The 22,016-nt window shown below is 44.0% G+C and overlaps 1 protein-coding gene across 1 annotated transcript in view; it reads left to right on the plus strand.

Annotated features, from left to right (window-relative positions):
* syt7a (synaptotagmin VIIa) overlaps positions 1-22,016 on the plus strand; it is a 715,758-nt gene that overhangs the window by 490,990 nt on the left and 202,752 nt on the right. Inside the window, exon 4 of the mRNA XM_041196517.1 lies at positions 14,867-14,946. Coding sequence (XP_041052451.1) covers positions 14,867-14,946 — 80 coding nt within the window. The remainder of the gene's footprint in view (positions 1-14,866; positions 14,947-22,016) is intronic.

The following is a 22,016-nucleotide window of genomic DNA, read 5'->3' on the forward strand; positions in this document are numbered from 1 at the left end:
AAATGGGGGTCCAGACCCCATACTGTATCAGGAGTAGTCAGCCTGCCTCAATCTTTCCTGAAATAGCCAGTTAATGGCCATAAGGCACACTAGTCATCCAATTCAGGACAGTAAGTGAGCTCTTGAAACTACCAATATGAGGCAGTGGTCAGCTAAGTCAAATGAGTTTTGCAACTAGGTGATAAATGGATTTGTTGCTAACTCCAGTAGGGTGAAAGCACAAAAACTTGGTAGTGGGTATAATGGCTTTAGGAATAATTGAAACAGCAGATGTCATTAGTATGATAAGTTTTATTTGATTTTGAAAGATGTACTTTTGATTTAATTTGCTCCTTGTCAAACTTCAGCTGCCGAGGCAAATGCCATGCTTATTATCTCTCTCAACTCCATCTCTACAGATCCCTGTCCTCCCAGAAACTCCTGAAAACCCACATCCTATTAATATCCCCTTCTTTGATTTGCCATCCATTTTAAATTATGCTTCAGTGAAGCAACTTGGGATAGTTTTACATATTTAAAACGCTAAATGAATACAAAAGCAAGCCTCATGATACCATGGAAGAATATGTGAAGTACCCCAGTTTAGAGAATTAGTGGGCGGCATGGCTATTTTACTCAAGGAGGAACAGATAGTTCTGTAAAAATAGTGCAACTCCTATATCACCTTTGTTGTCATTCACCTGTTACTTTTAATAGTTCTGTCCTATAGGTCACAATCCAAATGTTCATTCTACCACTTTCCAAAATCTTAAATGTCACCAGTGAACTTATGACCTACCCAGTAGGTAGGGTTGATCTACAAAAGAAATTGTGACTTGGACCAAATATTGATTCTTATGTTATAATATTTTTGACTCATTTAGAAATCCTTTCCCCTTTGATTTAAACAGAATTGTCTGTTTTAATATTTGTGTATGAATCAAGTACATTAAACAGAGTTTTCTATTTTAATACTTGCGTATGAATGAAGCGCAGTGAATGAGACATTGCTGCTTCATTATGCAGAGGTTAGCTTAATATAGTTCTGTCCTAGAGAAACAGCAGCTCAGCAGAAATAAATTTACAAAGAGGTCTCGAAGAATAAGACAAGATGAAAGGAAAGTTAATAATTCAACATAATCGCATACTCTGGGTAGCTGAATTAGCTGGGGACTGCTAAACATACAGGTCTTGGAGAGTGGAATTTGAATCTAAATCCCTTTCAAAATGGTTTTATTAAGCACTTAGCTGCAAAGTGATACAAGACAGCTTTGTCAGGAACTTTGGGTGTTGTGTTTGATATGTATAAAAATAGCAACCATATTTGTTGAGCCGTTAGTTCAGAATGATCCTGAGACCTTTCTGAATGCGTTATAAAATAGGTTTGGGACATTAGGTTTGCTTAGATAGCTCTGCAGCAATATAACCACTGAAGTCAAGCTAGAGCTGTGTGCAAAACAAAGTGATGTATGTACAGCGCATAACAACAGAAGCTAAGGGCTGGATTAGATTTCAGTTAACAGAGCTGTCCTACAGAGTGGAGGCTAAAACTTGGGCTAGATTTTGGGCAAAGAGCTCCACTCAAATACTAGGAGGCCATTACATTCACTAGGCAGTGATTAGAAACTCCATCAGAACACAACCACAGATGCTGCACCAAACCCCTCAACAAACATCTGGGCTCTTTGGGCTGAGAAATATTTAGGGGTATAGCAATGAAAATTTGCAAGAATCTGGATCATATGAAGTGAGCATCCGTTTAAAAAGAATATTCTCAGGGTCTGGGCGATACTGGCAAGGTCACATTTATTAGCTGCCCCTAATTTGCCTGGGAAGCTGTGGCTATAGGCCTTTGCCTTGAACCACTGCAATTCTTCTGTTAACGGCACTCCTACAATTGTGGTAGGTAAAGAATTCCAGGACAATGGCTGAGAAATTATATAGCAATAGAAATAATAAGCAAGTTAGGATGGTGTGTACCTGAGATAAACTTGAGTGTAATGATGTGCCCGGAACATTGCTGCTCTTGACATTGGTGTTGTGTCAAACAGAGAACTGAGTGGCAGGGTGGAAGCGCTGTTCAAGAAATCTTAGTGAGATGTTGTAACTCACACTGTAGGTTATTCTGCAGCTACCCTGTTCTGGTGATGCAAGGGGTAGGTACTTAAACTAAACAATTCAAAATTGCTTCAAAAAATCTAACACAAAATGTCCAGAAGTTGAAAGTTGACAAGTGTATTTCCCGTGTGTGCTATTTATTGATAGTTTTATAGCTGATTGACATTGTGACAGGAACAATTGAAGCTGAAAGTACACAAGGCCAGAATGAGCTTGAGTCAAGTTCCAATTGGACATAAGTCTCCAATATCTAAACAAATGCAGTTACCCATAGTATAAGATTCTGCTGATTTATTACATTAATTCATTTCTGCTGAGCTGTTGTTTCTTTAGGACAGTTGAGGCAAAACTGCTAGTTTCACCACTGCATAATGATACAGCCCTGAGCATTTTTTTACACTTTATTCATTCCAATGCAAAGTTGCCAATCTCTAGGCAAGGTTAAACAATGACAAATCTGTGAAGTATGTAAGAAATATTAATCAAAGGGTATGACTTAAATATTTAATATTTTCCTGTCCTTTAACAGAATGGATTTGAGTTGGCAATTCACCATTAATTTTTAAGCTTTTAAAGTTGCAAAATTAGATTGGCTTTGAACCATCTTGCATTACCCAGTTCAAACTGTATTAATAGTTGCATACAATCAGTCACAACCAAAATGCAGTGCAACACTGAGTGCTACACTGCTTGACAGAAGCCACAGATAAAGTTGAAATGCATCAAGTAGCAGTACATTATTTGAGGAATATCCGTTATAAAGTTAACAGAATTATAACAAGTACTTGATAATATAATAAATGTGGCATTTGGGACATGCATTTCATTAAAATACTTGTAAGTGGCTGTGACACTGGAAGTTGGCATCGATAGGTATTTTCAACATTAAAAGGTGCCACCCTCTGTCTCAATTGTCTCTCTCAACACTACCTATAGAGAGGCAGTATGTTAAGAAAATTGCTTTCAATCTAGCACCTTCCAAACCCTTGACCTTTACCACCTAAAAGGACAAGAGCAACAGACACATGGGAATTCCATCACCTGCAAGTTCCCCTTCAAGCCACACATCATCCTGACTTGGAAATACATCGCCCTTTCTTCACTGTCGCTGGGTAAAATTCTTGGAACTCCCTCCCTAACAGCACTGTGGGTGTACCTACACTACATGGATTCCAGTGTTTCAAGTATTTCACCACCATATTCTCAAGGGCAATTAGGGATGGGCAATAAATGCTGGCCTAGCCACCCGAGGCCCACGTCCCATGAAAGAATAAAAAAAAAATGACCAGCTTTCTATTCCCTGCTGACTGCCCCATGACACATCTTTGTTCACTCCAGCCCTCACTCACCCTCTCTGCCTCTTTGTCTGCTTCTTTCATTTCTGCCCAATTCTCCCCATCGACTGCCTCTCTATCCACTCCAAATCCCCTTCTTCTTTGCCCCCTATTTGCTCCTCCCACCAGCTCTGCTTTTCTATTTGCTACTCCTCCCATTCTCTGCCTCTTTCTTCTCTCCTCAACCCTCTCCTACCCGCTCCTCTTGTCTGTCCGTACCACCAGTCTCCCCATCCGCATCCAGTCTGCTGCTCTGTCCATTCCTCCCACCCTCCCTGCCTGTCCGATCCTGCCCCTTCCTGTTCTACCTCTTTCACCACCTGCTCTATCTCTCCCCCGCCCACCCCACCATTTTGTCCACTCCTCCCACACCACCTTCTCCATCTATCTATCCACACCTTAAACCCTCCCACCCAATTGCTCTATCCACATCCCTCGCCTTCCCCGGTCACTTAATCTTCCTCTGTCCGATCCACCCATCTGTCCTCTCCACCCCAGCCCAGCTTCTCCTTCTGTGTGTCTGCTTCTCCCCCTTCCCCGGCTCTTGAAAAAATTTGCTGCTTCTGGTTCTGTTATTTCCTAGGCTCTGCTGAGTCCACTATATTGTGGCTGAATGTGCATCTGCTACCTTGGGGGATTGGCAAGCATTTCCAAAAAGAGAGAAAATGCACAGATTTTGAAAAGTTTATTATGAGAAGAAACTGTATTCATGCGAAATTATATTGCTTTTTTTTTTAAACACATCTACATTTATAATTTACAAGATGGGGAGAATTTTAGCCAGACTGTGAAGTAAGGACCTATGAAAAGACTCCATTGATTTGGTAAATAATTTACTCTACTGATGGCAACTTTTGTTGTAGTTTCATAACATCCATTCAGAAAATTGTAATTTTGGTTTTGAATAATTGGTTCGAATGTTTCTATCCAATCAAAGTAGGGGTTTACAAAACACCTGCAGGTCTAGAATACAAGACAATAACAATGTGTTAAAATGGTTCTAGTGGAGTCATTCACTTGATGTTTCAGCCTATAAAACACTGAAGTGTGTTAAACTGTTCCCAAAAGACTCCTTGAATTAATTTGCTTACCTTGAAACACACTAAATCTTTGAAAAGAGTTAACCTTTCAGAACAGAATTGACAGAGTTGATGCAGGCAAATTATTCACTGTAACAAAGATTTTTTTAAGGGCAAAGAGACGCATAGGAAAAATTAAGAATAAGAAGAAATTTGAGGCGCAAAGAAGTAGTTCATTAAGAGTAAAACAAAAACAGAATTACCTGGAAAAACTCAGCAGGTCTGGCAGCATCGACAGAGAAGAAAAGAGTTGATGTTTCGAGTCCTCATAACCCTTCGACAGAAGTTGAGTGAATCCAAGAAAGGGGTGAAATATAAGTTGGTTTAAGGTGTGTGTTGGGGAGGGGATGGGTTGGGTGGGGGGAGAGAAGTGGAGGGGGTTGGTGTGGTTGTAGGGACAAACAAGCAGTAATAGAAACAGATCATCAAAAGATGTCACAGACAACAGAACAAAAGAACACATAGGTGTTAAAGTTGGTAATATTATCTAAACAAATGTGCTAATTAAGAATGGATGGTAGGGCACTCAAGTTATAGCTCTAGTGGGGGGGGGGTGGAGCATAAAAGATTTAAAAATATTGAAAAATAATGGAAATAGGTGGGAAAAGAAAAATCTATATAATTTATTGGAAAAAACAAAAGGAAGGGGGAAGAAACAGAAAAAGGGTGGGGATGGAGGAGGGAGCACAAGACCTAAAGTTGTTGAATTCAATGTTCAGTCCAGAAGGCTGTAAAGTGCCTAGTCGGAAGATGAGGTGTTGTTCCTCCAGTTTGCGTTGGGCTTCACTGGAACAATGTAGCAAGCCAAGGACAGACATGTGGGCAAGAGAGCAGAGTGGAGTGTTAAAATGGCAAGCGACAGGGAGGTTTGGGTCATTCTTGCGGACAGACCGCAGGTGTTCTGCAAAGCGGTCACCCAGTTTACGTTTGGTCTCTCCAATGTAGAGGAGACCACATTGGGAGCAACGAATGCAGTAGACTAAGTTGGGGGAAATGCAAGTGAAATGTTGCTTCACTTGAAAGGAGTGTTTGGGCCCTTGGACGGTGAGGAGAGAGGAAGTGAAGGGGCAGGTGTTACATCTTTTGCGTGGGCATGGGGTGGTGCCATAGGAGGGGTTGGGGAGTAGGGGGTGATGGAGGAGTGGACCAGGGTGTCCCAGAGGGAACGATCCCTACGGAATGCCGATAGGGGGGGGTGAAGGGAAGATGTGTTTGGTGGTGGCATCATGCTGGAGTTGGCGGAAATGGCGGAGGATGATCCTTTGAATGCGGAGGCTGGTGGGGTGATAAGTGAGGACAAGGGGGACCCTATCATGTTTCTGGGAGGGAGGAGAAGGCGTGAGGGCGGATGCGCGGCAGATGGGCCGGACACGGTTGAGGGCCCTGTCAACAACCGTGGGTGGAAAACCTTGGTTAAGGAAGAAGGAGGACATGTCAGAGGAACTGTTTTTGAAGGTAGCATCATCGGAACAGATGCAACGGAGGCGAAGGAACTGAGAGAATGGGATGGAGTCCTTACAGGAAGTGGGGTGTGAGGAGCTGTAGTCGAGGTAACTGTGGGAGTCGGTGGGTTTGTAATGGATATTGGTGGACAGTCTATCACCAGAGATTGAGACAGAGAGGTCAAGGAAGGGAAGGGAAGTGTCAGAGATGGACCACGTGAAATTGATGGAGGGGTGGAGATTGGAAGCAAAATTAATAAATTTTTCCAAGTCCCGACGAGAACATGAAGCAGCACCGAAGTAATCATCGATGTACCGGAGAAAGAGTTGTGGAAGGGGGCCAGAGTAGGACTGGAACAAGGAATGTTCCACATACCCCATAAGGAGACAGGCATAGCTAGGGCCCATGCAGGTAGCCATAGCCACACCTTTTATTTGGAGCAAGTGAGAGGAGTTGAAGGAGAAATTGTTCAGTGTGAGAACAAGCTCAGCCAGACGGAGGAGAGTAGTGGTGGATGGGGATTGTTCGGGCCTCTGTTCGAGGAAGAAGCAAAGGGCCCTCAGACCATCCTGGTGGGGGATGGAGGTGTAGAGGGATTGGACGTCCATGGTGAAGCGGTTGGGGCCAGGGAACTGGAAATTGTTGATGTGACGTAAGGTGTCAGAGGAATCACGGATGTAGGTGGGAAGGGACTGGACAAGGGGAAGGAGAAGGAAGTCAAGATATCGAGAAATGAGTTCTGTGGGGCAGGAGCAAGCTGAGACGATCGGTCTACCGGGACAGTTCTGTTTGTGGATTTTGGGTAGGAGGTAGAAGAGGGCCGTCCGAGGTTGAGCGACTATCAGGTTGGAAGCTGTGGGAGGAAGATCCCCAGAGGAGATGAGGTCAGTGACAGTCCTGGAAACAATGGCTTGATGTTCAGTGGTGGGGTCATGGTCCAGGAAGAGGTAGGAGGAAGTGTCTGCAAGTTGATGCTCAGCCTCCGCGAGGTAGAGGTCAGTGCGCCAGACAACCACAGCACCACCCTTGTCAGCGGGTTTGATGACAATGTCAGGGGTGGACCTGAGAGAATGGAGTGCAGTAAGTTCAGAGAGAGAGAGATTAGAATGGGTGAGAGGAGCAGAGAAATTGAGACGACTAATGTCGCGCCGACAGTTCTCAATGAAAAGATCAAGAGAAGGTAAGAATCCAGAGGGAGGGGTCCAGGTGGAGGGAGAATATTGGAGGTGGGTGAAAGGATCCGTTGAACGGGGAGAGGACTCCTGCCCAAAGAAGTGAGCCCGGAGACGAAGACGGCGGAAGAGGAGTTCAGCATCATGCCGAGCCCGAAATTCGTTGAGGTGAGGGCGTAAGGGTATGAAACTAAGTCCTTTGCTGAGCACTGAACGTTCAGCATCGGAGAGGGGAAGGTCAGGGGGTATAGTGAATACACGGCTGGGGCTGGGATTGGAAGATGGGGTGGGGACGGAGGGACAGGCAGGGGTGGAGGGTCCTAGATGGGTATTGGTGTCGATGAGTTGTTGGAGCTTGCGTTCTTTAGCACTTGAGAGAAAGAGAAATGTTTCTTGTTGAGGTGTTGGATGAGACGAAGAATAAAATGAAACTGGGGGCACGCGCAGCTTTGAAAAAGGGTACGGCGGTGCTGCTGGAGGGAGAGGTCGAGTGTGTTCACATGGCGGTGCATGGCACTGAGTGTGGATCTCAGAATGTGACGGGAACAGCAGTCCGAGAAACGATTTATGTCCCGGAGATACCTGTAATCCTGGGTGGGTTCGAAACATGAGGGGTGGAATTTCGGTTGAAATCCACGTGGGGTAAGTCGGAGACGGAGACAGTCACTGAGAAAGGAGATATGGCTGTGAAAGCGGGTTTTAGTAAACACCTTGTCAAACACCAGGAGTGAAATGGAAAGCAATGAAGGTGAGCAAGGCAAAAGAGAAATACAGAAATCTTGTCGCAGAGACGAACAGAACTTCTTCAAGGAGGTAGGCATTTCTTGAAGAGCAGTGGCAGTCAATTAAACACAGAAATAAAAACAAAAAAACTGTGGATGCTGGAAATCCAAAACAAAAATAGAATTACCTGGAAAAACTCAGCAGGTCTGGCAGCATCAGCGGAGAAGAAAAGAGTTGACGTTTCGAGTCCTCATGACCCTTCGACAGAACTTGAGTGAATCCAAGAAAGGGGTGAAATATAAGCTGGTTTAAGGTGTAAGAGTAAGAGGTGTAAGAGTAAGACCAGTGAAGCAGTCGAGCAGTATAAACAGATTTAAGAGATGATTAAATGTTTTTGTTCAAAAAGCTCCCTAAGCTAGAGCAAGGTTCTAGTTTATTTCTGACGAGTTGATACTACTTCCCTGTACTTTCCAGCATGAATTAACACAAGATTCAACTTCCAATATTGGATTAAGATTTAAATTAGCTAATGTTGAAAGCATATTGGAAAGGGCAATTATAATTTGCTTTGGGAAGTTCTGCGGTTTGAAAGGTGCTATATAAATTCAAGTTCTTTCTTCATTCTTTAATGTGAACTTTTCGAGTGTTAAAGTAGCCAGTGCTGATACAGCCTGAACACTCTCAAAACCTGTGGGTTCAAGTTCCACTTCAGAGACTGAGCGCATGATCTATGTTGACATTTCTGAGGTAGTTCTGAGGGAGTGTCACATTGTTGGAGGTGATGCCTTTTCGATAAGATGTCCTTAAAAACTCATGCGGTATTAGTCAAAGAAGTGTATGAGCGTTCTCTTAATGTTTTGGCCAATATTTATTCCTCAAACAAAACCATTGCTGTCAGTATAGCCTCCTTGTGCAAAAGTTGGCTGCTGCATTTTCTACATCATAATTGTGAATACACTTGAAAGGTAATGCACTGTAGTGTTCTTTATGATATCATGAGGTAATGAAAAGGTGCTAAATGCAAGTTTTTAGTTCCTTTTTAAAACTACATATCGGATCCTTGTCAAAAACAGAATTACCTGGAAAAACTCAGCAGGTCTGGCAGCATCGGCGGAGAAAAAAAGAGTTGACGTTCCGAGTCCTGCCAGACCTGCTGAGTTTTTCCAGGTAATTCTGTTTTTGTTTTGGATTTCCAGCATCCGCAGTTTTTTGTTTTTATTGGATACTTTTGCTGGGTGTTTTATGGCATTTGGCTGACAGCTACACTGGGGAGTATTGCACACTTGGTCAGGCACAGATATGACTTCTCTTGATAACAATGCTATTTGTTTACACAAACTACTGTACTTTGTAGTATATACAGGATTAATATAGGACTGAGTACAGTACCGCCCACATGGTAATAATGTAAGAAGGCACATGACCAGACCTATGGTCAGTGTGGTGTTGAACAGAGATGTGTTAAGATCTAGACATGGAGATAGCTCCTTGCCTGTACCCTTTACTGTATATATGTATATACTTATAAGGAGTTAAAAAACACTTGCTGTTAACATGGAGATGACGACGAAGACTTCCTTAACAGACACATTCTGTAACCAACACCATTACGACACACTTCAAAGCTCTTCATTCCGTTGAAACATTTGAGAGTTCTAATAAGTCGGTACATAAATACAAAGTTGCTTCTCTTCTTTCCATCCATGTATTTCTCTCTAGCGAATGAGGAAAAAAGTATAGTGATTCAAAACAAACTTTTGAAAAGATATCCTAGGTGTAATTATTGGCCCAGAACATCTGATCCTAATAGCAGCAAAAGCTGCGATGTTCACTGTATTGAAGGTTGCAAGGGCATTGGAAGTTCTGAGAAAGCTGATGTACGCTGGCCCCAGGAATTGCCAATCCCTCAGAAATGACTCTGTGGGAGTGATGCTCCGCCAGAGACCTGTCACCGTGTAAACTTGGCACTTTTTCCCTATACTTAACCAGGTCTTTACTCTGATTTAATTAGTGCTCTTAATAGCAGGTGTAAAGAAGCTGGTGTGTCAAAGCACTCCAGGGTAACGCCAAACCCAACACGACTCACCTGCGCTTCCTGACTTAGCTGGGCACACCATCCCCCACCACTCCGCCCTGCCCCGATAAAGCTCAACCCTACAACAAAGCTCATTCCTCAATGCGGCTCACTCCACTCCTGACACTACTCCCACTGCTCCCGACAGCGCCCACCCCACTTCCGACTCAGCTCCCTCCCCACCCCGACACTGACCACTCCACTCGCGACACAACTCACCCCCCCACCCCTTGTAAAACTGCCGACACCCTCTGACACTGCTCTCCCCAATCCCAGCAATACCCCCCTCGACACTGCTCCCCTGTCCCAACACAACATTGCACACCTATCCTCACATAGCTTACCATCCCCAACGCTGCTTACCCCTCACCGCCGACGCTGCTTACCCCTCACCGCCGACGCCGCTTACCCCTCTTCGCCGACGCCGCTTACCCCTCACCCCCGACGCTGCTCACCTTCCACCCCCAACACTGCTCACCACCAACACTGCTCACCCCCGACACTGCTCACCTTCCACCCCCGACACTGCTTACCCCTCACCCCCGCCACTGATCACCCCTCACCCCCGACACTGCTCACCCCAGACACTGCTCACCTTCCACCCCCGACACTGCTTATACCTCACCCCTGACACTGCTCACCTTCCACCCCCGACACTGCTCACCCCTCACCCCCGACACTGCTCACCCCCGACACTGCTCACCCCCGACACTGCTCTCCCCCGACACTGCTCTCCCCCGACACTGCTCTCCCCCGACACTGCTCTCCCCCGACACTGCTCTCCCCCGACACTGCTCTCCCCCGACACTGCTCTCCCCCGACACTGCTCTCCCCCGACACTGCTCTCCCCCGACACTGCTCTCCCCCGACACTGCTCTCCCCCGACACTGCTCTCCCCCGACACTGCTCTCCCCCGACACTGCTCTCCCCCGACACTGCTCTCCCCCGACACTGCTCTCCCCCGACACTGCTCACCTTCCACTCCCGACACTGCTTACACCTCACCCCTGACACTGCTCACCTTCCACCCCTGACACTGCTTACACCTCACCCCCGACACTGCTCACCCCTCACCCCCGACACTGCTCACCCCCGACACTGCTCACCCCTCACCCCCGACACTGCTCACCTTCCACCCCCGACACTGCTCACCCCTGACACTGCTCACCCCCGACACTGCTCACCCCCGACACTGCTCACCCCCGACACTGCTCACCCCCGACACTGCTCACCCCCGACACTGCTCACCCCCGACACTGCTCACCCCCGATACTGCTCACCTTCCACCCCCGACACTGCTCACCCCTCACCCCGACACTGCTCACCTTCCACACCCGACACTGCTCACCCCTCACCCCCGACACTGCTCACCTTCCATCCCCGATACTGCTCACCTTCCACCCCCGACACTGCTTACTGCTCACCCCCGACACTGCTTACTGCTCACCCCCGACACTGCTCACCGCTATCCCCCACCGACACTGCTCACCGCTATCCCCCACCGACACTGCTCACCGCTCTCCCCCACCGACACTGCTCACCACCATCCTCCACAGACACTGCTCACCGCTAACCCCCACCGACACTGCTCACTGCAATCCCCCACCGACACTGCTCACTGCAATCCCCCACTGACACTGCTCACCGCTCTCTCCCACCAACACTGCTCACCACCATCCTCCACAGACACTGCTCACCGCTAACCCCCACCGACACTGCTCACTGCAATCCCCCACCGACACTGCTCACTGCAATCCCCCACCTACACTGCTCACCGCTATCCCCCACCGACACTGCTCACCACTACCGCCACCCCCAACTCTGCTCTCCAGCTCCCCCAGCTCTGCTCACCCCACACACCGCCACCCCCTCCCGCTCTGCTCACCAGCTCCCTTGACACTGTTCACCACCCACCCCTCCCCACTCCGACTCTTCTCACCCCTGTCTGAGCATTATCAGAGGTGTGGTGGTGGGTGAGCATTGTCGGGGGATGTGGGGGGTGTGGGCCGGGTGAACCTTGATGGGGTTGTGAGGATGAGGGTTGTGGGGGTGAGGGAAACCTAACCAAGATAAGGACATGTAAAAACTCTGCATATCAGTGAACTGACGATGGACCTTAAGGGGCGTGTCTACAGTTTATGATGAAAATGGAGCCTTGGCTTCACTGTAGCTGCTTCACCACAAGGCCTCCCCATTCTGCTCATCACTGGATCCAAGTTGGAGCTGAGATGGGGAAGTCCTAAGGCTCCAGCTAAGTGAGCAGGTTTAAATATGGTTAGCAGTGTGGTATGCAATAATTGAATATTTTAGAATGATCATATTTCTTTTGTTTGATTTGGTCAAACTATTTTCACATTGGCTATTTGCCATAGCTCCATGCATGCGTCCACCTCATCCTTAGCTATATGCTACCTTTGGCGGTATCACCTGCAGGTGTCTGGTCAACTTCTATATGCACACAGAAGGTTCCCAGCTCTTCCTCTTCACTGCTCAATGCATTAAGACTCGGATGAACTGTAATATTCTCCATCCAAAAACTGGCATGACCAAAGCCATTGTCTTTACGTCACCGCGATAACTCTATACTCTCCCTGCTGAGGCCATCTCCGTCCCTGGCCATTGCCCCAAACTGAACTAGACTGTTAGCAGCCTTGGTGGCCATGCAACAAATTTCGGGAATGCCTAAGATATCCTTCTGGACTGACACTGAATAAGAGCTTCATCTCAATATCCTAGCTCTTGAATATAATGTATGCATTTTCGTATAGTGTATTGCTATTTGAGAAAAGACAAAAAGAGGGAATGATTGACACCTCATTCCCCTCCCCCATCCAAATATCATGCTTCTTATCAGAAAATTTGACACATGACATACTAAAAATATTTTCTACTAAGTTAACCTGAGTTACAATACTGTGAACATTTTCGAACTGGCACATCTTTGCATCAGTCAACCAAAATAGCACCTTTGTTTTAATGCAGTCAAAGACCAAATGAGTAATTTTTCAATGCTGAAGAGATTTGAATGGTTAAGTATAAAATGGACCTGATATGAATGTTGGGGTAAAGGACATTAGAATTTTTTTTATCATTTGGTAGAATATATATGATAGCCGTAACATTGTGCACATTGATGCAATATTTTCTTTGTGATGATTCAATTACACTCCAGTTTTCATCAAAGATGGACACCAATCTATGATATTTAAAAATGAACTTCGGCACATTTAAGATAATTCATCAGAAGGCAGTTGAAACAACCAATCTAATAGGAAAAGAATGTGACCAGAGTGTAGCCAATAACCTTAAAAAAAGATATGGATGTGCTAGAGCCTAACAAATGCTAACAGAATTGGCTGGAAGTGAAAGTGAATTCCTGACTGTTCCTGTTTATTTCCCTTTTCAAGTAGAGCGGTCATCCTTATAAAACATTTCCATTTAGATGATTAACATGGGATTATATTACAATTCAGCTCAGTTCATATTTTTTGCATGGTGTCATGAACATTTTTTTGTATAAATTCAACGTTCTTGTTGGAAATTTTGAAGTCAATTTACGGGAATCTATTTTCAAAAATGGAAAAACCAGACTGTTCTCTCTTGGCTTTCTCTCCCTGTCTCCCACTGTTATTACGAGGTTATTGAAGAATTAAATAAAGCTCTTGCCTGTTTATTTTAATGAATTTGATTTTTCTTCATCTTCTTCACACTACTGTATACCAGTTTTGTGAAAGTACTCATATAAAAACTTTTAAATGAGCTTATTACATATTTGGGATTTGGGATAAATATTTTGAACATGTAAAGGTGCAATTGACATCCACTGACAAATATGTGCAACATTCTTGTACTTAGTCAATCACACGTGTATTGAAAGGTGGATCTTCCTTATGCTGGGGCACAAACACTGAGGTGACCAAGATTCAGCATTTGCTCACACTTACCAACATGAATATCATATGAGTAAAACAGTTACATCCAGGGGCCGCTGATTTAGGTTCCTGGACTATCCAAGGCCATAATCAACCAGCAGGTTTCATTATTAAAAGAAGTGGGCAACCAGATTTTAACCAAAACAATGGCTCATACTTTGTAATAGTAATGATGGAAGAGTTGTGAATGTTTGCCTCCATTACTCCTCTGAAACTGGGAACAATTTCCGGAATCCACACATGTGCAGTTAAGTGTGGAAGTTGAGAAGATGATATCAGTTATTCCATGCTTCTATAGTTGATGCACTGTTGATGTGCCCCTAGGCTGCAAGCAATTGGAATCTATGAACACTTCCATTCCTATGCTGTTAGCCTCACTCTGAAACACCGAAAAATGTTGTACCTTGTGGAATAAGATGTAAGAGATTTTTAAATGGTGTCTTCTATTCACAATTACTGCTAAACAACCTGGCCCTGAAAGAATTTTATATTTTTTTGAATGTCAAATTTCTTCATTATGATAAATTCCACACTTTTTTATCATCTTAAGTTTGTTTGCAATATTTTAGCTTTTACCTAAACCACGTGCAAGTCCCAATTATTTATTTTGGTACTGGTAAAATTAAAAAATTAAAAATGAAGGAATTCAGTGGTTTTTACTTTCTGGTTTGCTGCCTGTGAGATTACTTCAATGTGATTGGCTGCTTACACTATTTGATTACATTACTTTTGCTGTATACCTGGCCATTGCCTAGACATGGTACAAAAACAAACTGCCATCAAGAAAGGGAAGTCTGTACCACAAAGATTACTATATTTATGTTGACAGTTTTCTTCAAGGTCATTGAGCACTGTTACTTCACTGCTGGCTGCAAAATCCAACCCATTTTAAAAATCTTTTCCCGCTAAAACACACAGCACCACAAAGTTCACTTTGTCAAAGTGTAGAGCAGGCGTAATGCATTTCTATGTTATTAAATGATTCCTTTCTTTTCCCGCTCTATTTTTAAAGGGTAAAAGACACAAGAGTTCATTGGAGGCAGTCAACACACCAGACTCCAACCGAGGCCGCAATGAGAAGAAAGCTATCAAGTAGGTGCCATGGGCAGAAAATCAGGGAAGAGTTTGAAAGGTTAAGATTAATGGCCACTGTTCTTTTCTGTAAGCCAAGCTATTGCAATGACTTCACTCTGATGAAACGATAAGCGGTGCTCCTAACTCAAGTATAAATATTTCATAAAGTCTCTTTAAGACGTCACACATATATGTTGGTTTTATAGTCTATTTTTGTAGTATGAACTTTGTTGGAAAAACAGCAAAATTATCATTGCAAAGTTTTTCATTCCTCATGTAGTCTGTGTGTATCCACAGATACATAGGAAGATCCAGTGTTCAATCTTTGCAGCTTTTCAGAAAGTACAAAGTCAGATGTTTGACTCTGTCCTCTTATGATCTAAGTGTATGATTCTTTCTGGGGCAAACAAGCAAATCCAGCATTGAAGTATGAGAGGTACTGCCCCCCTTCAATAATGATGGTGAATGTTTCTCCTGCAGCTTCTGGAATTATAAGGAAACTATAGAAAATAGAAGAAGGAAGAAATATGGCAAGAAAACTTTATGAATTGTCCTCCTTGTAGCATTCAAGAAAGTGTAGTTGAATATAAGAGGCAGCAGGATTTCTCTGACTGTGAAATTACAATTTTGCTTTTAACTGCAATGCTATTCACTGCAGCTATTAGATTATAATGATCTCCCTTGTTTGACGTTTTTTCCCCTTTTTAAGCATTGAAACTTGAAAGGTGTTGCCTGCAGCTGTGTAAAAGTAGTGAAGATTACTCTGTCCACTGAGGCTTGCTGGAAAACTGTTGTTTCAGACATTGTGTTTGTCACACAAATCACTTGAAAATATATCTTTATCTGAAGCTAGAAAATGAACCAAATCCAATGCTTTTCCTTGTTATCTTGCTGTTTGTTGAATATCTTTAAATCATAATGAACTATTTTGTCTCAGTTTATAGGACAAAGTCTGTGTGAAAGTTTAATAATGAATTAGGTCTTCTGGATTGTAAATTAAATTGGTTTAACTTGTTAACTCTGATTTTCACTTTTGTTTTTTCTTCCAGGTAATACACAGTGATCCAATTATCGTTCATATTTTGTCATCTTAGATTTGAGTACCAAAATTACCAGTCCAATCATCTCCTATATAGGTTTTACATAATACCAACTGTTGGTAGAGGACCCACAGATGGATTGGACTGATATGATCTACTTTAGTTGAGGTTATTTACAGTGTTGTTTCATATTTAACCAGGGAATGCTATGGAACACAGTACACAGGGCAGTCCCACACTGGCTGAGCACTGAAGCAGTTCTGCACTGGGGTCTACACCTGTAGCATCCATGTTCTGGTCTTCTTTCAGTGTCTGCAGCACAAGTACTGCAAATGGTCCAGTAATGATATAAAATCTATAGCTTATGTTAGAGGATTTCAGAGACGTGGTGAATATATGGTGCTTATTCTGTATCTTCACTTTGCTCAAGGCTCAGTCATTTATTACACATGGTGTCGGTCAATTGCTTCCATCGGGCTTTTCATTAAATTTCCTAAAATGCAGCACTATTCATTACATGATGACGGTAATCACACTTTGCTGAACAATGACTACTTTCAGAAGTGCAGCATGATTTTAAAACAAGTGCAGGTAAAGAGTTCTTCAATTTGTTGCATCCCATTATCTGTTCCATTCCATTACCTGTACACAATAGGACAATTTTGCAGATCAGAAGCCTGAATCAGAGAGTTATAGCTTGTAACATAGCGCTTGGCACAATGGACCCCTGTATCCTGAAATAACAGGTACATTCCAAAAGAAGTTGTTTGTTGATTGCTGATCATCATTAATGATTTTATAGCACATTCATTTTTATTCAGTGATTGAAATTAAAAAATGAAATATATCCTCAGCACATAATGAAAGAACCCTCCCATAATTTTATGATTTGCACAATGTTATTCTGCAATCTTTTCAAAATAGATTTTAGTCTTCAATCAATCTAATTTCAGTACTATAATTAATTGGCATTAAAGTTTCTGTAATCCAGTCTTGGAGTTCCAATGACGTACACTTGACTTCATTCTTGTGTTTAACAGATAATTATATTTGTAGCCCTCGATTGAGTTGCAGTCTTGAGGCTGGCTCTGAGTCCTCCAAAATGCCATGCCTCACCAAAGTAAATGGTGGAATTGCAACAATGACGTTACAGCCCCCCTGATCAAGTTGTCATACCTACCAAGGTTTTCTGAAAACCTGTCTAGGCCATTCAAAGTGCTCTCATTGCAAACTGTAATTTGCTTGATTCCTTTTTAGTCCCACTCTCCACTGCTTTTCCTCAGTCAGATTAGTATAGTAATTCATAATCTGGCCTATAATTCTGGGTAATTCATGGCCCAAGTGCAAATTGCATCAATCTGTAAATTGCATTGTTAGATAAAATTTGTCTTTTCCAGTAAAATTATTCATAAGTTGTTTTCTTTATAGTCAAACCTCCCAATTTTGACTTTCTTTCTGTGAATTTGTTATGTTCATCAAGCTGATCGATGTTTGTGCTGGGAAATATAGCATTCCTCCTTTCAGGCACATTGGTCAGGCATAGCATAGTTAAATGCAGAGCATAAATTCTCAACAAGGTGCCTCAAGCCAAACCTCAAAAGAATACCCGGTTTTGAATATAGTGACATTCCCGTATCTCACACACAGTATCCTGTGGCCTCACACAGATGGTCAATTTGTGCCAATTAGGAGCAGTGCTGTGCTGTGGGTTCATGGCCATTAGGAAATTGCATTGAGGTTGACATACTCATGCCAAAAGCACTTAAAGACTATAATGCCAATAATTTATGCACCAACTGCAGCAGCGACTGGAGGTCATTTTTTGGAGTAGATGTGGAGTGGATCTTTGAAGATTGCAGGAATACTTGTTAGTTAATTGTTAATTAACAAAAGATCACAATACCAAAGAGACATTCTGCAATTTGATGAAACTCTCCATCTGTTTTAAGTTGGTCGGGCACTGATGCTTTCTTCTGTTTGAAGTCAGATCAATGGCAGGAGGTCGTCAATGCTCTCCTACTAAAACTATAGGCAAGAACGGTTTCAATCTACTGTTTTTAAAAAATATTTTACCATAGAAATGATTGGTTGGCAAATATTTTTTATTAACAATTTTAGATTTCAAAATTTAAGTAAGAATACGTTTTATAATTCACCTCTTGCACAAAACAATGGTGTTAAAGGCAGTTCCTTACTGCTAATCAAACATGTAGGTTCCTAAAATGTAAATTTTTAAGTTATAAGCTTGGCAGACTTATTTCAGGAGGTCTCAAGAGTAGAATTGTATTTTGAATTAAACTGAATTCCAAGGAGCTCTCCTTTACTGATTGCCAGTGGCTTTTTTGTGAATTGTTTATTTAGTATTTCATGAAACCTGTCATAAATATTTAAAACAAAGATGGATGTCAGTGCCAGAGAATGGAAAATATGATATTTTGTATCCAGTGACAATAATGAGCCCTCACGGGACCATTAAAATAAAAGTTATATAAAGGTAAGGTTGTCAATATGGTTTAAATGCAGAGTGAAGATCCTTGTGCACTCTCCCATCAATCACTCCCAAGTGGAATCAGTTACGTTAAATGCAGGTTAAAGCTTCTTCTTCAAAAGAGCCTTTATACATTGTCATCAGCTTCATTTTAATCATACACAGGACGGACATGATGGCAGGGTAAATCATTATGTTGTATCTTAAGGATTTGGATTATGGTCCCATAAATGTTATCCACTATATGTTGCTGACTGCACCAACGTCCATCAAAGACTGGAGTGGTTTTTGGGCAATATGGGGACGTGTCTGCAGTGCCTCCTTTCAAAGATCATAAAAATGCTATTGCTGGATATCAAAGACCAATTAAAAAAGTTTTTTTTTTAAATCTAGCTATCTTCAAGTGTCCACGCCCATAGATCATTCTCCTCTCCCCACCTTACCCCACTTGCACTTTTCTGGATGCCACTTGGTGTACCAGCCTGCATATGAATGTGAAAATCCGACATTGTTGCAGTGTTGCCTGCTCTACGTCAGTTGTTTTGTTTGGGATGCCAGAATTATGCCTCCCAAAAGTTGTTACTTAAAACTCCTTCATAACATCAGAACTGGGGATAAGTTCCAGCCATTCTGCCATCATTACAGTGGAAGTTTGGTGGAATGACCTGAATAAATTTGGGACCAATTTGTTATGTAAATGAAATCATTCTGTTATTTAATATGCTAAAACACATTAAAAACGTATGTGCTAGACTTCATGGACACAGACGGAATCAGCCTAGATTTGTACCATTCCCCCAGTGCATCCTGCCTCATGAATAATGCATTCCCGGGAAATACGCCAGATCGCTGGCGGGGTGGCCTCTGATTTGCCCACCCTGCCATCACCTCAGGCCTTCAGTAATCTGGGCACCGTATTTAAAGGGCACCCCTGCACAGCGCTAGCACTTTTTAAAGCATCGGAAGCTGCTGCAAAGTCATGGCTGCCAAAGGGAGGAAGCATGCCGCCCCCAAATTTAGTGAAGCCTCCCTTGGGTGCCTACTGGATGTTGTGCAGGCCCACTGTGAAAGCCTCAACCCCCTTGCTCTATGTGAAGATCAGCAAGCAAAGTCACCAACCCAGCATGGGAGATGGTTGCTGAAGTGATTTGTCACTTCTTAACAATTTAGAAAACAAACGCACATATACCTGTGTGCTTCTGTACCCCAGCTTTCTGTTTAAAACTGGAAGGTTCCTTTATTATTTTTCTACACCAGAGGGCAATACATCCAGGACTTAGCACACCATACTGGCAGGTCTTTTATATAGCACTTCTTTTTATCTAAATGTCCTTTTACAAAAGAGCATAAACGATAAACACAAAGATCACAGTGGCAGTGGTGGTCAGCGCCAACGCCCTGCAAAAAAGGACAGCCACCCATTGCCAAAAGAGGATGAATATTGATGATCTCCGTTCCGCCAGGGTAACATACTGTTCTCATCACTCTCAACTCACACACTCACAAACACATCACACCTTCACAGGGCTCTCACTCACTGCCAGTTCAAGGGACATCACCATTCACACTCTCTCACACACACCTTCATCTGCCCTGCAATCATTTCCTCATCCTGTCCGTGGGACCATTCACCAACCACACAGGCCAGGCATCCTTTTCTTCTGGCTTGGCAGGTGCCCTGCTTACATGCTCACCATCCCTATTCATGCAGGAGAAGCTGGCAAACAACAAAAGGGAAAGATCGCAGACAGGTGAAGGAATACCTGACATCAGGGTCCCCACAGAGTTTGAAAATACAGGCACCCAGCTGGCCAGTGAGGATCTGAACTGTTCCTGTGCTGATGGTGAGGTCAGCGGTGCTCAACCAAGTGAGGATCCAGCAGTGCAACACCCAACAGACAACCATGCTGTGAGTCAGTTCCCCTGCTCCATAGTACCCTGCCATACACTAATTTTCTCTCCTTGTTTTTACAGGCATATCTGGGAATCAGTGAGGAGGTCCATGACCCAGGTCCTCGACTTAAGCCCTGAAGTACCTCTGAAGAAGAATCTGGAGCTGCAGAGACAAGCTCAGGAACATCAGGAAGTGATGTCCGCTGTGCTGCTCAAATTGCAAGGCACGATGGATTAGTCCATCTGCTTTTAGGCTGAGACGATAGCACCAGCATGCCAATGCACCAAGCTCAACACTGGTAGGATGGTGGCCGCTATGGAGACCTTGGTCCATGTCAACAGTCCTGCACTGCTGCACAGACTGTGCTCCATTGGCCTCCAACAGTGTCAACGCGAGTGGATGCGGGGCAGCTCGATCCCACTCCAGCTACCCCTTCTCCTCAAGGAGTGAGCCAGGGACCCTCGGGCACCCATAGTGAGGAAGATCAGCAGGTGCACACCCCAGAGCCATCCACCCAGGTGACTTCGGGAGTGCCCAGCCCATCCAAATCCCCTCTTCCTGTTAGCCCAGCAGCTCCAGCTTCACAGGTCAAGGAGGGTGCCACTGCCACACAGCAGGAGATGGAAGCAGGCTTGGGCCCTTGAGGTCTCGGCCCTTCAGGGGACGGACAAGGCATAGCAGTCACAGGCCGCCTCCATCTCCACTGTGGATGTTCGGGGGAGCACCAAGACGTAGCGGTAGGGATAGGAAGCTTAAGAAGATTTAGCTGCACAACCTGGGCATGGATGTTAATCATTTGTACATAATATTCACTATTGTAAATAAACTCCCAAAAATATTTCCTTGCCTATGATCCTTTGTTTTGATAAGCAGTTTTTGTGTCACTCGGATGTGAAACCTTGGTTTCTGCACAAGATAATGGCAGACATCTCAGTCCAGGGCCTCTTCCTTGTGCAGTGTGTAACCTTCCGACCAAATTGATGGTCAGGCTTAACACTCACATTAGTGATGCCTGCACCTCGACGGTGCTGGTCATCACTGCCAGAATGTTATGGGTAAGTGCCACAGAGCTCTGTCATTCTCTCAGTGTGCTCTCAGCACCTTTTGAGGTGGGCCCTCATCTCTTCAGCATCTGTGTCCGGTGACGCTGTGCTCCTGAAGGGGTGAGGTGCTGAAGGCTGACAATGGATCGAATGCAGTTTCACAGCTGAGTCTCCATGATATGACCCTGATCATAGAGCACAAGTGAGCTGCCCTCAGCCAGACAGGAGTCAAACATTCACATAGAAAATGTGAAGATCTATGGAGTGTTCTCACTGCATGTTGTCATCATCCTCCTGGAAGCTAGCGACTATGAGGGCCTCCACTGCGTCTCCATGACATGAGCCTGAGCATTGAGGGTGTGTGCACTGCCATCAGCCACACAGGAATCAAACATTCACAGATGAAATATGAGAATGTCAGGACTGCCCTCACTGCATCTCATCATCATCCTTCACGAATCTTGCAGCTATGAGGGACTCCCGAGCAAGCCTGCTTCATCTGGCCAGTGCGATGGCCTGATCACTGGCATCCTTGCCTTCAAGGACCTCATCACCATCATCCCCTTCGACATCGTCCTCATGGAGAGACATGTAGCTCCTGCATCTCTTCCTCAGCCAGGTCC

Source organism: Carcharodon carcharias, chromosome 10 (genome assembly GCF_017639515.1).
Source record: "Carcharodon carcharias isolate sCarCar2 chromosome 10, sCarCar2.pri, whole genome shotgun sequence".
Classification (NCBI taxonomy): Eukaryota; Metazoa; Chordata; class Chondrichthyes; order Lamniformes; family Lamnidae; genus Carcharodon; species Carcharodon carcharias.